Here is a 15810-nt window from a genome sequence, read left to right as displayed (position 1 = left end):
GAGTTGGGTGGCTCCCCCAGCCTAGACCCCAGGGGACTTTGGCCTTGTCCTAGAACTGATCATCTCTGCTCAGGCCAAAGCTGGATGGAGCTGGTCTGGCAGTGCAGGTCTGGGGGAGTGGAAGGAAGGAGATTAGGGCTGGGAGGGCCGGAGGGGGGGGGGGGCTCGTTTTCAGAACTGTGCAGCATCAGCAGAGCTGGTGGGGGCAGAAGCCCAGAACAGCTCGTGGGGCTGCAGGCCAAAACTATGGGGCATTCCCAAAGGAGCAGCACTGAAAAGTTTGGGCACCGTATTTGATCAAAAATGGAATCAGAACTCAGATTCCCCACTCCACAAGGCGAGTTACAGGAGACTCTCCGTGACTTACTTACAGTAGAATGCCTATGACACACAGTACAGTACAGAGTTCCGAGACCCTCCACAAGCCCGTTCATTGTACGACTTACTAGCTAGGGGCCCTGTGAACCTTCTGGGGACGCTCCCTGCGTGAGCCCTGCTCCTCCCAACAGAGCCGCTCTCAGCTCACAGCCCCTCCCCAGCGGAGGAAGACGCCTTGCAGCTCACCTGTCTCGCCCGGCTCCACGTCGGCTCCTGTGCGCCCCTCAGGGGAGGTCCGGTTGCAGCCCTCGCCCTGTGGGATTGCACCCGGCGTGAGTAGGATGCGTGACTTGGCCCCCGTCTGTCCGGAGGTTTCTGGTCTGGGGGCTTTTACCGAGGGTGGGGGAGGTTAAAGCTGGGCCAACTCAGGCTTGGAACACTGGGCAGCCGTTGAACAGGTGGGCGGATTTACCCCGGGAGCCAGTCGCCTAGGGTGCTGCGGATTCTCCATCTCCTGGTACGGCTACACAGCAGAGAGGCGCATACGGCTGCTGACGGGGCGTGGGGTTCCGGCTACAGGGCTGTTTAATAGACGCTCCGGCTGGCACCTGGGTTCTAGGACCCTCGTGCAGGTGCAGGACTGGGTCTGTCCCCCACCCGGGCCCTACAGGGCCAAACTCCGCTCCAGCCTAAACAAGGTCAGCTCCACGGAGGGCCACGAAATTACCCCAGGGCTGATCCTGGCTGGGGTGGAGGGACTTGCACCTCTAGGGCCCAGGGGGCAGATCCTGATCCTGGCCTCTCCCAGCAGGGCTGCAGGGCAGCCAGGAACTGGACTGAAGACACTGAACAGCCTCTGCCAAGTGGGGCCGGATGGGGCAGGAGCTGGGATGGCCGCAGTCCTTGCTCCCAACCAAGACACCTCACAGAAACATTGCTCCTGGCAAACGCAATCAGCCCAGCTGGCGTCTGTCGGCCCCCGAGCCCTGCTTCTCCATCGGGGTGCTGGCACCGTGGCCAGGGGCCTGTCCTCTCAGGGCGGCCTAGGCCAGTGGCTGCGAGATTGTCCTAACCTGGGACAGGGCAGTTCTGCTCCCGCCGCTTGTGTGCCTAGCACGTAGGGGCGGTGCCGAATGCACCGCAGCCGCGCTGTGATTGGCTGCCGCGGGAGCACCCGGCTCTCACCGGCCGCGCTGGGTGCAATCGGCTCCCACCTCCCTGCACGGGCCCTGGCTTTCCATGCACGTCCCTTCGTGCCGGTAGGAAGAAAACACCACGGACGGAAACCAGCAGACTCAGACCACCTTGCGCACCGGCAACGGTAACCAAGCGCCTCACAGGCCACACACAATGCCCCCGTGCCACTGGCTGCCCACCAGACAGGCGGTGGGTCCTGAATCGCGCACGTTTGTCTGTGTCACAAGAGGGAGGGGTGTTGGAAATCAGCCAAAGACGGGTGACGTGATTATGGACAGGCCACGTGGGCTGGAGGGGCCGAGGCAGGTGGGGGAAGGTTTGCAAACTAAGGTGCCCTGAGCAGAACGGGGCACCCGGCATGCCCAGCCGCAGAGCTGGGGTCTCAGCCCCTCTGGGGAGCAGCCTCGCTCCCTGAATCGGAGAGGCTGGGGGGTCAGACTGCTAGGGGGCGAGGGGAAGTGGTTCTGCTTAGCCCCATTCCCGAGACCTGCCCATCTCTCTGGAGTCCCTGCAGCACCCCAGGCCCGGCCCATGCGGGGGGAGGGGGGTGCACGCCGCACTCCTGGCCCATGGGGAGGTGTGTGTGTAGGACGGGGTGGGGGGTGCACTCGGCAAACAGCTGATCCCCAAGCAAAGTCGTGGCAGCCGCAGCCCCGCTCGGCTTGCAGGGGCAGGAGGGCGCCGCGGGGGGAGCGGAGGAAGGAGCCAGCCGGTGGCTGCGGACCTGGCTAATGCACCGCAGCTGTGCAGCTGGAACGGCGACCCGCAAGAATGCCGCACTCCCCAGTGGGGCAGGGCCCCGAGGCCAGCGGCCTCCGCGGAGACACGGGACTTACCTCCGCCAGGGTCCCCAGCAGCCAGGACGCCCACAGCAGGGCCAGCAGCGGTGGCTTCATCAGGAGCAAGGCCAGCTGGGGAGAGAAGCAACAGCAAGTTGGGGCCCCTCTTAGGTGCAGTTGCTCCCGTCTGGCTCCGTCCCCCAGGGCAGCTCCAGCCTGTGTCCCCACCCGGGACAGGATGACATCAGCGGGGCTACAGGCGCGGCACCAGCCGCTCTGCGTGGGCAGGGGCTGTGTGTGCTGGCCGAGGTGAGAGAGCTGGGGGGGAGGTCTTCGGAGAGAGCGGGTGTGTGAGATCTTCAGTGCGAGAGAGACAAAACACTTTTCTGTGTGTGTGCGTGTGTCTGCCTGTAACGTGTGTGTGTGTGTGTGAAAGAGAGTCTGCCTGTAGTGTGTGTGTCCCGTGTGTGTCTGCCTGTAACGTGTGTGTGTATGAGAGTCTGCCTGTAGTGTGTGTGTCCCGTGTGTGTCTGCCTGTAAAGTGTGGGTGTCTCTGCTGTGTGAGAGTCTGCCTATAATGTGTGTATGTATCTCCCCTGTGTGTGTGTCTTCCCTGTGTGTGTGTTTGCGTCTCCCCTGTGTGTGTGAGTGAGTCTGCCTGTAATGTGTGTTTCTCCCCTGTGTTTGTATCCTGTGTGTCTGCCTGTAATGTGTGAATGTGTCTCCCCTGTGTGTGTGTCTCCCTGTGTGTGTGTGTCTGCCTGTACTGTGTGTGCCCCTGTGTTTGTATGCTGTGTGTGAGTCTGTTTGGAATGTGTGTGCGCCTCTCCCCCTTGCCTACGTGGGTCTGTTTTGCAGCGCGCTGGGTTGGGCTGGGCTCAGCGGGGGTGTGTCTGCCTGGGGCGGGCGTGTGGCTGGGGCCGAGCTGTCTCCCTGGGGCGTGCAGCTCTGCGCCAGCTCTGGGACACCGGCCGGGGCCTGTCCAGCTGGGAGAAGCTGCTCCGTCCCGCAGCAAGAGCTGAGGAGGGGACGTGCCCGGGAAGCCCCCCTGCCGGCCTGGCCCCGGGAAGGCGGGCCGAAGCCTGAGGCCAGCTGTGTGTGGTGTCTAGGGCTGCCGAGCTGAGACAGCGCGTCTGGCTCCGGGCTGGCTCGCTCCGACGTGGCTCCGCAGAGCTGAGCCCGCGAGTAGCACCCAGCCGAGGGACCGAGACCAGTTGGCAGCAGCAGGAGCCACCGGGGTGGTCCCAAGGCAGCAGCCCCTATGCCTGGTGGGGTGGGGGGGACCAAGCCCACCTACCCAGTAGACTCCCCCTCCCGCCACGGGGCCCCCCCTGGCTGGCGTGGGCCACAGGGCGCTCCATACGCAGGATATGCCCACCCAGACATGAGCCTGCCACCCAGCAGAGCTGCCCCACAGGGCCCCCAGTTCCCAGCCTGGCCTCATGCCTGGGGCAGCAGCCTACGGAGGTGAGGGCTTGGGGACCGATTCAGGTGAAAGAAAAACACAAAGCGGCCCGACCCCACAACCCCTCCCCAAACTGCCCCCTCGATTCATCTCTCCCCACCTCTCCTCACAACCCCGCTCTGAACCCGCACTGCCCCCCAGCGCCCCTCAGACTCTGTCTGGGGCTGCACCAGGGGAGGTGGGGCCAGACACCCCACGTCCTGGAGAAGAGACTCTACTAGGATTCGCACAGCCCTGCGCTCCAGCCACACCAGGACTGGGGCATGCTCCAGGGAGCCCTCCACGACCTGCCCGAGTGGCTTCCTGCTGCCAGGCATCCTTCCATGGCTGCCCCCACCTGGACCCCTGCCCTCTTCCCCCTGCCCCGACAGCCACCGGCATCCGCAAACCAGGCTCAGTCCCTCCAGGGCAGCGCTCTGCTGGCGGGAACCGGGGTGGGACGTCCCGTGACCCGGCGCACTCCCCAAATGCGGAGCCCAGCTTTGCCCCGCACCCTCGAACCAGACAGAGACCCGCACGGGAGCACAGGCTGGCGGACACCGGGTTTAACAGCGGCAAGGCGTCTTCCAAATACCCGAGCGCTGGAGCACCGGCAGGAAGGAGCGAACAGCCCCACGGGGCCGGCCTGGGGTCAGTGCTAGGACAGCTCCCGCCCGAGGGCTGGAGCACAGATGCCAGTGGGGTGGGGGGGCTCCGGGAAGGGGCACGGAGAAGGGCAACTAGGGTGCAATTCGGGCAGCTAACAGCCATACCGAGAAACAGCCCTCACCGGCACAACTGTGTGTCACTCGGATAGGTGGGTAGCCCCAGGAAAAGCCAAGGAGACCCCCTGCTCCCCAAGCCAGCCCCCCCCCACCTTCCAGCCAGGCGCATGTGCAAGCAGGCGCCCCCAACGGGCAGGGGTCGGAGGACACAGGCCCTGACGCAAGGGGATCCCCGTTAGCAGTCTGGCCCCTCCTCCGGGGCAGGAGCAAGCCCAGGGAGGGCTGGGTGCTGGCAGGCAGGGGCTGGAGCCAGGGTTGGGGCTGGCTGCAGGAGCCGCTGGCTGAGTCAGAGGCCCCTTTCCAGCAAAGGTTTGGCTCTACATTTCCCTTGGAAACACTGCCCACGGCTTCGCTCCCTGCTCCCCAAGGCGGAGCTAGGGGGTTTAGGCTCGTCCAGTGCCCTGCTACGTTCCCACAGACTCTTCTGGCCTTGCTGTCGAGCCTGACGTCACTTGACAAGTTTGTGTGGCTGGAGCATGGGGCGTGCGGCCAGGCGGCCCACGGGAACCAGGCGTGGGGACACCGCAGCACTGCCTGTGAGCCACAGCGAAAGCAGGGGCGGGGGGGAGAGGGAAGAAGGAGGAAGAGGGATGACTAGGGCCAGGATTGGGGGGAGCGGCGAGCTGTCTGGGGAGCCCAGGGCAGGAATAGCAGAGAGGGGGATGTCTGGGCAGCCCGTGGCTGGACGAGGGGGCGGTGGCGCAGAGGTGTGTGCCGGGGTGAGGGGATCTGGCTGTGAGTTGGGGGGGATGAAGTGGCCGACCTGTCTGGAGCAGTGTGCTCTGCACGGCCCCCCGGGGTGTGCCCCGTCTCAGAAGGTGAGGCTAGGAGGGTGTGATGCTGCCATGACGGCCCAAAGCAGGCCCCTTCCCCCTGGGCAGCCACGCGCCCAGAGCGTAGCAGGAAATTCCGGGCCGCTGAAAAGCCTGGGGAATAATCCCTTCTCTGAGGCCACGAACCGGGCCATACCTGCCTGGCTGGGCCTTTGGCAGCACTCTGAGCTCTCCTCCCCAGAGACAGCTACGTCCCCCGCCCCCAGCTCCTCCCAAACACCCCGACACCTGCCCCCAGCGTCTCCCGCCCGTCACCACAGCTGGTGGAGCAATGCGTCCAGTTCTGGGCACCGCCTCGCAGAAAAGATGTGGGGGAACTGGAGAAGGTCCAGAAAAGAGCAACAAGAACGAGGAAAGGTCTAGAGAACATGAGCGACGAGGGAAGGCTGAAGGAATTGGGCTTGTTTAGTCTGGAAAGGAGAAGACAGAGAGGGGACACAAGAGCAGTTTTCAAGCACCTAAAAGGGAGTTACAAGGAGGAGGGGGAAAGTTCTCCTTGGCCTCTGAGGATAGGACAAGAAGCAAGGGGCTTAAACTGCAGCAAGGGAGGTTTAAGTTGGACATTAGGAAAAACTTCCTACCTGTCAGGGTGGTCAAACACTGGAATAAGTGGCCTACGGAGGTTGTGGAATCTCCATCCCTGGGGATATTTAAGAGCAGGTTGGACACCTATCAGGGATGGTGTAGATGGGGCTGGGTCCTGCCGGGAGGGCCGGGGACTGGACTTGATGCCTCTCGTGGTCCCACCCAGTTCTAGGACTCTGATTCAGCATCCCATGGCGCAGGGAAATGCAGCTCAGAGCCCCGGATTACAGGGAACTTTCCCATCCACAGCTCCTTCTGTGCCCCTCTGGGGGGGAGGGGACCTTGGCGGAAAGTGGGGGGCAGGGCTGGTGTCATATATGGCAGGGGAACAGCTAGCTGGATTGCTGAGCGTCCAGCCCAAAGCTGCAGTGTGGATGCAACGGGGGCTGGCTGGCAGAGCCCCAGGGCTGTGGGGTGTCGTGTCTGCTCCTCTAGGGCAGGGGTCTCCAACCTTTTGAAGCACAAGATCACTTTTGAATGCAAGTGCAATCCAAGATCTACCTCAAACCCAAATCCCCTGGCCCCGCCTCCTTTGTGCCCCCTTCTCTGAGGCTCCGCCCCTGCTCATTCCATCCTCCCCCCACCCCCATCCTCCTTCACTTTCACCAGGCTGGGGCAGGCAGTTGGGGTGTCAGGGGATTATAGGTGCAGGCTCTGGAAGGGTGTTTGGATGCAGGGGTGCTCGGGGTTGCAGAAGGGGGTTCATGTCAGGGGTAGAGTTTCGGGATGTCAGTACCAGCTGGGCCCTGCTTACCTCAGGTGGCTCCTGGGTGGGGGTGCAGTGGGGCAAAGGCAGGCTCACCCCTGCCCTGGCCCTGCACCTGTGGTGATAGGATACAGGGTGGAAGAGGGGGCACCTTGACATCAGCACCCTCCTCTCTCTCCCCTGCACAGCAAGCAGGAGGCTCCCGGGGGAGACGCTGAAGTCCTGTGCTTGGCCAAACCAGACAGGATCCCCTGTCAGAAGCTCCAAGATCTACCGGTAGATCCCGATCGACTGGCTGGTGACCACGGCTCTAGGGGATCTGCAAGGGGAAGAACCAGCCCCACAGACTGAGGGTAGATCCCCCCCCCCAGACAGGACTCCACAGGGGGATCTTTCCCCACTGCCTTTGCTTGGCCACTTAGCCCAGCTGTAAAGCGCCTGGAGGGAGAAGGGTGCAGGGTGTGGACAGGAGGACCAACACCTGGCTGAAGACAGCCGGCAATCTTGTAATCGCTCGCTGGGATACACAGTCCTGCAGCAGCACCCCAGAGAACAGACGGTCCTGCTGTCAGCCAAGCCCCGTGCGGCGCCCCCAGACCCGCAACCCTGGGCAGTCGCATTGTCCTGTGCCCCCGGGGCAGCGGGCCCACCACCGTGCCACTACAGAACGGAAGAGAGGGAGGGACAGACAGACAGACACGGGCAGCAAGGGAGGGACAGCTCCCTGGGATTGCACTGACCTGCAGACATGCTTGGCAGGAAGGGGTTAACGCTTGCCAGAGGGCTGCTGACTCCCCCCCCCACCGGCTCTCCCAACCTCTCTCTGCCTGGTTGCAGCGGCCAAGCGCTGGGTAGCAGCCGGGGCACTAGAATTAAGCAGCAGGTCTTGAATCTGGCTGGCTAGGACCCCAGCTACAGATAAACCAAACCCCTCCCCTGCTCCCAGGGCCCAGCCTGCCCCCCCCCCCCAGCATTCATAAAAGGGGCTCAAAGCAAGCCCGCTTTCACGTGAGCCCACGGCCCTGGCGCCCTGTAATAGGGGATTTGGGATTCGCCCCTTCCCTAGCTGCCGGGAGGCAGCACTTTCAGGTGCTGGGTTTTTGCAGGTTTGCCTCAATTAGCACTAATGGGGCTGGGGCAGGTCCCAAGGAGCTAAATCCAGCCCCCTGTCTTTCAGCAGAGCTGGGGCCAGCCACACTGGTGCAAAATGAAGTACAGTAAAACTCCAGTGGTCCGGCACTCCGGATAGTCCAGCACCACCTGGAACCCGGAAGTGCTCCAGGCAGCCGGACAATTGGAGCTGCTCTGCCCCAGGCTTCCTCGAGTCAGCTGCTGGTCAGTTTCAGCAGCAGCTGCCTTGGGGACGCCGGGGGCAGAGCAGCTGGGGTGCTGCCGGGTTGGTCCCGCAGCGCCACCCCCCCATTGCCCTCACCCCCCCCAGACCCCTCATAGCCCCCCCTTCCGATAGTCCGGCATATCTGATCATCCGGCACCCCCGGGTCCTAAAGGTGCCGGATTATCGGAAGTTTACTGTAGCTGCTTCTCTGCCTCCAGGGGTCAGGTGACCATGGGTTGGGGGCTTTATAAAAGGGCCGAGAGTGGCAGCAGGGGGTGGCCAGGTTCCGGGGGAAGGCTGTGAGACAGGGTCTGGGTAGGTTAGTTTAGGGGAGCCAGGCGGAGCAGACTTAAGACCTGTGCTCCACTCTGGAACCAGGCCTCTCAAAGGTAGCCCAGGAAAGGGCTGGGCACAGGGCCTAGGGGCGGGCGGAGGAGAAGCCTGTGAAGCACAGACCCCCCCCCCCCCCCTTGGTGTTTGTGGGTGCTCCTAGGCGGCGCTTTCTGCAGCCCTGGCAGGGCTGGCTTTGTGGACGATGCAGCCTGGGGCTAAGAACCCCCAAGCGGGGCTACAGGCAGCAGTTCTGCAGAAAAGCGCCCGGGGAGACAATGGACGTGGGAAGAGAGGCTGAGGGACCTGGCTGAGCTAGGCTGCAGGGGAGAGGAGCGAGGGTGAGGGGCCAGCCCCCGGGCACCCCGGCCCGCTCCTGAGCTATTTTCCCCAGTTGCCCTGCGTGGCACGGCACGTGGGGTCACACAGGCAGGGATATGAGCAGGCTGCGGGAGGGACCAGCACCAGGAAAGGGGCGTGGGGAAGATTCACGCAATGCCTGGGGGCCCAGCGCTGCTGCCTCAGCAGGTCGGAGCTCTGAAGCGGAGCCATCTCGGAGCTCCCGGGTCCGGGGCAGGTCCTGGACGTGCCCTGACGGGGGACGGGGTCAGCCCTATCCCCACAGCCGTGACCCGCAGCGGCTGCCCATACAGGAGCACAGAGGCTTGTGGCGAGGGCTGAGTGCAGCCCCCCCCCCCGCCCCCCACCGTGGCAGCAGCCCAGGCCGGGAGCCGGGAGAGCCGGCCTGCTGCTGCGAAGCCAGAACTCCCCTTCCTGTCCCCCCTCCGGCTGCGCCAGACCCGCACAAAACCTCCTCAGGCTTCCCCACCCAGCAGCTGGAGCCAGGCCTGGAAAGTCCGGGCCTGCCGAGTCATCACATTTCCCACGGAGCAGCAGAAGCTGCCACAAGGAGCTGGGGGTGGGGAGCCCCGAGCAGCCCTGGCGTCAGCCCGAGCAGCCGGGGGCCTGTGTGCGGGCCCGGACGGGGGAGCTCAGCAGCACTGGCAGTGCAGCGGGTGGGGGGTGCAGCCTGTCTTGGACGGCTGTGAAATTCACGAGGCACAGCCCGGCTGAGCTGTGTTCAGCCTGCAGCCGAGGTGGGGACAGGGGGCCCCTGCCGGTCCCTGGCTGCCCATCCCCGGGGCGTCTCACCTGGAGGGGACAGCAAGCAAATTAGCAGCCCTGGGCTGGGCACAGGATGGCCATGTTCCCTCCTGGCACAGACCCTGCATCCACCTCCCCGCCCTCCGAGCCGGCTCCCAAAGCTGGACAGGGAGCTGCAGGGTGGTGCTAGAGCCAGATCAACGGGCCGTGGCCAAGCCACACGGCGCACCAGGGGCCCCCGCCCTGAGCCACGCAGGGAGCCAGGGCAAAGCAAGCGCGGGTGGGTCAGAGCCAGCCCCACCCTGCAGGCTGGGGCAGAATCAGCCCTGTGCAGCACAGGCACCAGGGGGGAGGAGGCTGGGCCATAAGGGCTCCCTGGGACTTTGCAGGGATGCTCCCTCTCCCCCCGGCTCCTCCAGCCCCATCTCGCCCTGCACGTGGGCCTGTGGGGGAAGTGGTGCAGGGCCGTGGCTATTCCCCTGGGTGGCAGGGGGACATGCGCCCAGCCCGGGGCGTGGGGAGGGCCGTGTTTGCACGAGCGCCAGGGCAGGGGAGAGACCCCAGAGGGACTTTGGCGGGTCCTGTGAATGCAAAGCCAGCGCCCCGCCCAGCCGGGCAGGGCCAGACCTGGCCAGGGCAAGGCCCATGGGGGATTGGCCTCGCTCCAGCCAGCAGGGCCAGGGAGGGGGCTGCAGCAGCCCAGGCTCGGCCGTGCAGGGGACCACGGAGGCCAGAGGAATTCCTGCCTGGCACACGGTGCTGGGCCTCGTGGTTGAGATGCCGGCCAGGCAGCCGGTCCTGGGGCACAGGGTGGGGCTCGGGGCAGGAGAACACCTGGGAACCCTGCCGCGATCGCACGGCCCATGCACACGCAGGCCACCATAAGCAGCCACCTGCCGGGAGACTCTGTTTGAACAGACTGGCTCGGCCTGCCGTGCCCAGGCCCCGCAGGAGGGGCAGCGCTGACCAGTGGTCAGAGCAGGGGCCGCTGAGCCAGGTGACTCGCTCACGCTGTGACGCGCGTCTCCACCTGCCCAACGGGGAGAACCCTGCTCGGCGTGGGCCCCGGGGGACCAGGGAGGAGCCCTCAGCCGGCACAACGCTGCGGAGACGCTCGGGGATGGAGCGTCGGGCTGAGTCAGAGCTTCCCGGGCCAGGCCGGCAGGGAGAGGCAGAGCCGGACCCAGACATGGCAGAAACGCTGGTGTGAAGGAGCCACATCGGAAGGCAGGCAGCTGCCCCGGGGGTCACAATGACCCATCCACCGGGCTTGCCTGCTGGGGCCACTCGCTAGTGGGGTGTGGGCTTGCTGCTGAGTCCCCGTCCCACGCTGGCCCATCCATGTAGCAAGGCTGTATGGGAGCTGAGCCACCCCCTCCAACCAGCAAAGCATGGGGGGCGGGGAAATGCATAGCCTAGCAGGGGAACTACTGTGGCACGGGAGCTATTTTTAGGGTGTGGGTCAATGTCCTTGGAATCTGAGAGCTTGGGCCGACACCCCGCAGAGATTCAAAGGCCGCCCGGCTGATCAGCAGAGCCCTCATGGGGATGTTTCTGCTGGAGGTGCCCAGCCACACGTCTCGGTGCGTTTAATAAAATTTACTCCACACACGAGTGGAAAAACGTAGGGAGAACACCTGTGGGGGTGCTGAGTTCCCCCCTTCCAATACTTGTTCATACCCCTCACTGCCCAGCCTGGGGCCACACCTGCAATCGGCAGCTCTCTTGGACTGGACAGTTACCACAAACAGTGCAGGGGCCACACGTGGCGGCCGAGTCCCAGGTGAGCGGCAGAGCCAGGGAACAGTGGGGCTGGTGGGACCCTGAAGGGGCTGCCCGGAGGCTGGGACGTGGGGCTGGTGGAGGGTCAGCAGTGAGGCCGGCCGTTGGGTGCAGGGAAGCCGGGTGCAAACCCTGGGGGGGCTGCTAACCCCCCTACTACCCACGCCTATGGGGAGCCGTGTGTGGAACCAGCCAGGGGGGCAAGGCCCCGCCCCACTGACAGGCTCAGCGCTGGGTGCTGTATAATTGGCAGTGCCCTGGGGCGGGTAAAGATACATCAGGGAAGAACAGGCCTAGATGGGGAAGGGTGTGGGCCAGACAGTATCCGTGCTAGCTCCAGGGCATGGGCCCTGCCAGCGCTCAGTGACACAGCCACCGCTTTAACCCTCTGAGGTCTGGAGCGTCTCATTCCTAGCTCCCCCAGCGCTGCACAACAGAGGCCGGGAGCCATACCCCCATTTTACAGATGGGGAAACTGAGGCCCCAAGCAGCTAAGCGATTTGCCCGACGCCCCAAGATGACCAATGTCAGAGCCAGAAACAGAACCCAGCCCTCTCTAAGGCCCACTCTATCCACTAGGCCGCGCTGCTTCCCCTACAGGCGAACCCAAGAGCCGGCTGCTTCAGACTCCAGGGCCTGCACCATTTACAGCTGGGCAAAGCGTCTGGAACAGTCTCACTTAACACTCGCTGGAGCTTGCTGTAAGGACCAGCGGGGGAGGTGGGCAGGGGCCCCAGCCTCTGCAGCAAACCACTAGGCCACGCTGCCTCCCCTAGGGCTGCAGCAAACGCGGCAAGATGAGTGACAGGTGTTCACACCCAGGCAGGCAGCAAAGGGCCAATCTGGTCTCTGCCAGGAGCCACAGCCCCCTGAGCTGGCAGGGGCCACGCGGGGCTGGTGGGTCCAGAGTCACTGCCCCTGGCCAGGCCGAGAGGGAGTCCCATGGTGACTCCAGCCCCGATTCCGGCAGGGCACGCCCCACCTGCAGAGCAGTGCCCCCCGTGCCCTCTATGGAGCCAGGGCTGCCGGGCGCCCACGCCTCCCCGCATGGCCCCGTGCCAAGTTCAGCCACAGCCTGGCCCCCAGTGGAGACCCCCGCTGCTGTTGGGCTCTCCCGGCGTGCCCCTCCGCAGGGGCACAGTGCAGAGGGGCACTGACGCAGTGGGGGGCTGTCTGCTCTGGAACCCGGGGTCCCCCCGCGCTGGGATGTGATTCCCACTGACTCCCCCACGTGTGTGTTGGCCCAGACACCTGATGACAAGGCTCTGTCCCCAGGGGAGAGACAAAGGGAGGGAGGTGGAGACGAACACCTGGTTTGGGGGCAGGGTCTGGGAGCGGGACAGTCTTGGGCTGGAACCATGAAGGAAACAGACTAAGGAGGGGCTGGAATCGAGGGGCCCAGGGACCCATCTCTAGGAGGCTGAGGCATCCTGGCCTAGACCCCTGTAGACACCTCACGGCTAGGCTGGGCTGTATCCCGGAGAAGCAATACACCCCTCTCCGTTCTACTGGCTGGCGGAGCCTGTTCTGGCTGCTCCGGGGCTGCAGGATGGGAGGACCCACGGCGCCGGGCTCGGCCGCTTTAAGGATAAACTAGGCTCGGCTGCGCCTTGCCGCATGGGGCTCTGCCTCACCAGCTGCCTCCTGCCCGCGCCCTGAGCCGCACCCCTGGGGGAAGCCAGGATGAGACTTGTCCGTCCCCCGTGGAACAGGAGCCGAGCGCCAGGCTGTCCCGGTGCCCGCCCGTGCCCCCCTCGCCCTGGCGGCAGCCTGCTAGGCTCGGTCTGACTGAGGAATTCCTACTTCCCCTCAGGAGCCAGGCCCTGGCCTGCTCCCAGCTCCGGGGCTGCTCGGGGTAGGGGGCGAAGGTTACCTCTCCCGGCGGCGTGCGGCGCTCCGGCAGGGGCTCTCCTGGCGAGGCGAGTGCCAGCCGGGCTGCTCCTTCCTGCCGCGCCTCTCCGGCAGTCAAGTCTGAGCTGGCCGCTGGGGAATCCCGCCTGGGCCCGCCCCGATCCTCTCCCCACACCCTCGGGACGCGGCAGAAGAGGAACCTGCAGGACGGAGGCGTCCGCCACTGCCTGGAAACCACAGCGCGGTGCATCCTGGCAGGGGAAGGGGCTGTGCCCACACCCCCACGCCGGCTGGCTGGGCACTGCTCTTGCCTCCTGCTGGCTGAATCCCTGGCCACCCCCCCGCCCTTGCTTCATACAGTGCCCACGCCAGCACAGGGCCTCTCGGGCGACTGGCTCAAAGGCCAGGGGGATACGCCCACGAGCAGGGCCCTTTGTAAGCCTAGCCCCTGGGGGCTTAGTCTGATCACCCCCGTTCGATGGATGGGAAAACTGAGGCAGCAAGCCCACCCACAGCTACACAGGAGACTGGCTCTGTCAGTGCCCCCTGAGGCCCAGTCTGATCACCCCCATTCGATGGATAGGGAAACTGAGGCAGCAAGCCCACCCACAGCTACACAGGAGACTGGCTCTGTCAGTGCCCCCTGAGGCCCAGTCTGATCACCCCCATTCGATGGATAGGGAAACTGAGGCAGCAAGCCCACCCACAGCTACACAGGAGACTGGCTCTGTCAGTGCCCCCTGAGGCCCAGTCTGATCACCCCCGTTCGATGGATAGGGAAACTGAGGCAGCAAGCCCACCCACAGCTACACAGGAGACTGGCTCTGTCAGTGCCCCCTGAGGCCCAGTCTGATCCCCATTTGATGGATGGGGAAACTGAGGCAGCAAGCCCACCCACAGCTACACAGGAGACTGGCTCTGTCGGTGCCCCCTGAGGCCCAGTCCTGTTCTCACACCAGCTCCTACCAGCTAGGGTTAGGTGGGTACAGTTCCTCCTCCGGGTCCAGAGGCCCTGCGCGGGCCAGGTCTCCCTCTCAGTGCCCTGCACACTGGACTTCCCCAGGGGCTGGCCGAGGAGCGAGGCCGCGGGGAGCAGAGAGGAGCCAATACAGGGCCAGGGGCACAGTGGGCAGGAGCCGGTGCCCAGCGTTTCAGGCCTGGCTCTGCCACCTCCCTCCCGGCGGCTCCGAAGAGGGAAAGGAGAGCAAGGCGGAGGCACCGTGTATCTCAGCGGGAAGGGACGTGAGGGAACTCGCACGGCGCCCTTGTGTCTGCATCATGGCCTCACCCTCCTGGGGTGGGGAACCGTTCAGGGGCCAGGGGCCACGGACCTACAGAAAGTCTGTCAAGTGAGAAGCAAAAAACCCAAAAGCCCCTGACCGAGGAGGAGAAAAACACTCCCCACACACCAGAACCGAGGCAGCCCAGGCACCAGGCTGTGGGAGGATGGTGGCAGGGTGGGAATTGAAGCACCAGGCCTGGAGGAGGAGCCCTGAGGCAGCGGGGCTGAATCTAAGCAAGCCGGGGGCCAGGCTGGAAGTTCCCCATCCCTGCTCTAATGGAGAATGGCTTAACCCTCGATGAAGGAGATTTGACCCCCCCCCCCATCTGGAACGTTTGTGAGCATTAACAGCTCTGACTTCTCCTGTTCACCTACTTCTCCAGTCCATTCTTGGCCAGTGACTTCCTGAGGCGGTGAGTTCCACAGGGCTACCCTATACTGTGCGGGGGAGGGGAGGAGGGTTTCCTTTTCCCACCTTTTGGTTTCAATGCCTTTTGCTCCTTTGGGGTGAGACAGTCCGTCAAACGTCCTTTTTCACCCCCTGTGACTCTTCAAAACGTCGCCAGCTTCACAACCCTTGGCTTCCCCTGTGGACAAGAGAAAAATAAACCTTGAGTGGTGGCTCAGTATGGCATGCCCTGGGGGACAGCAAAGACAGCTTTCCACCCCGCCCCGGAGCAGGCCCGGGAAGAAAAAGGGGGAAAACCAACATGCGAGCCTTTGAAAGTGTTGGGGTTCCGGCAGGGATGGCGCTGTCATCACGGAGCAGACTCTGACCACGCACAGAGCTCTCTGCATTATTTAATGCCAAGGGATCCCCTTCCTGCCCCCCGTCTGGAAACCTGGGGCGCCTCCTTCCAGTGCTGGCGCTTCCGCGTCAGGTCCAGGGCTTCGGAGAGGCGCAAACACCTTAGGAAGGAGAGAATTTCCCCGGGGAGGCTGGCTGTCCAACAGGAGTGGGCCAGGAGGGGAGAGGACACACACTGCGGCTGGGGGGCACAGGGGAGCAGTCCCAGACTTGACACCGGGCTGGCCAAGCTAGGACACGTCATGTCCACTGCTCTGGCTTCTGCCTGCACGCTGCGGGCGGCTCACCAGGCCCCACTGGCCTGGCAGGGAGAGGCAGGCCCCCAGGGGGGCCCAGGGAGCAGGGGCCACGGCCTTGTCTAGACAAGCAGCCAGCTAGGGGTGGTTGCCAGGGCTTGTTTGCACAGCTGGGGCCGGATGAATGGAGCCAGGCTCAGAGGGTGGAGGCTGCAGGGAGGCGGGGCAGCTCTGCAGCTCCTGCCTGGGGCTTTGTGTGGGGTGTATCCCCAGGCTGACAGGCCAGGGGTCCCACGGACTTTCTCGGCCCGGCAGAACGGGCTGAGCTCCGGACCAGCACAGAAACGGAGCGAGCCGGACTCCTGGTGACCACCGTGGCATTGTTACCTCTTTCCCAGGTAACAGCCAGGGGCCTCGCTCTCACCCTGGGAGGA

At 64.5% G+C, this 15810-nt stretch overlaps 1 protein-coding gene across 3 annotated transcripts in view; it reads right to left on the bottom strand.

Moving 5' to 3' along the window:
* LOC106731476 (receptor-type tyrosine-protein phosphatase V-like) overlaps positions 1 to 14919 on the bottom strand; it is a 60098-nt gene extending 45179 nt beyond the window's left edge. For 2 of the 3 annotated variants that reach the window (XM_075910179.1, XM_075910181.1), the window contains exons 1-3: positions 13073 to 13315; positions 2352 to 2426; positions 565 to 631 (exon numbers count right to left, since the gene is read on the bottom strand). In XM_075910179.1, coding sequence (XP_075766294.1) covers positions 565 to 631; positions 2352 to 2426; positions 13073 to 13300 — 370 coding nt within the window. In that variant the 5' untranslated portion in view covers positions 13301 to 13315. Of the gene's footprint in view, positions 1 to 564; positions 632 to 2351; positions 2427 to 13072; positions 13316 to 14807 lie in introns of those variants that run through there. The other variant, XM_075910180.1, reaches the window with a different exon arrangement.
* Positions 14920 to 15810: the final 891 nt, after the last annotated feature.

The sequence above is a fragment of the Pelodiscus sinensis genome, chromosome 27 (genome assembly GCF_049634645.1).
Source record: "Pelodiscus sinensis isolate JC-2024 chromosome 27, ASM4963464v1, whole genome shotgun sequence".
Taxonomy (NCBI): Eukaryota; Metazoa; Chordata; order Testudines; family Trionychidae; genus Pelodiscus; species Pelodiscus sinensis.
Note: the sequence above shows the minus strand (reverse complement) of the source record. Positions and strands in the feature narration are given on the sequence as shown.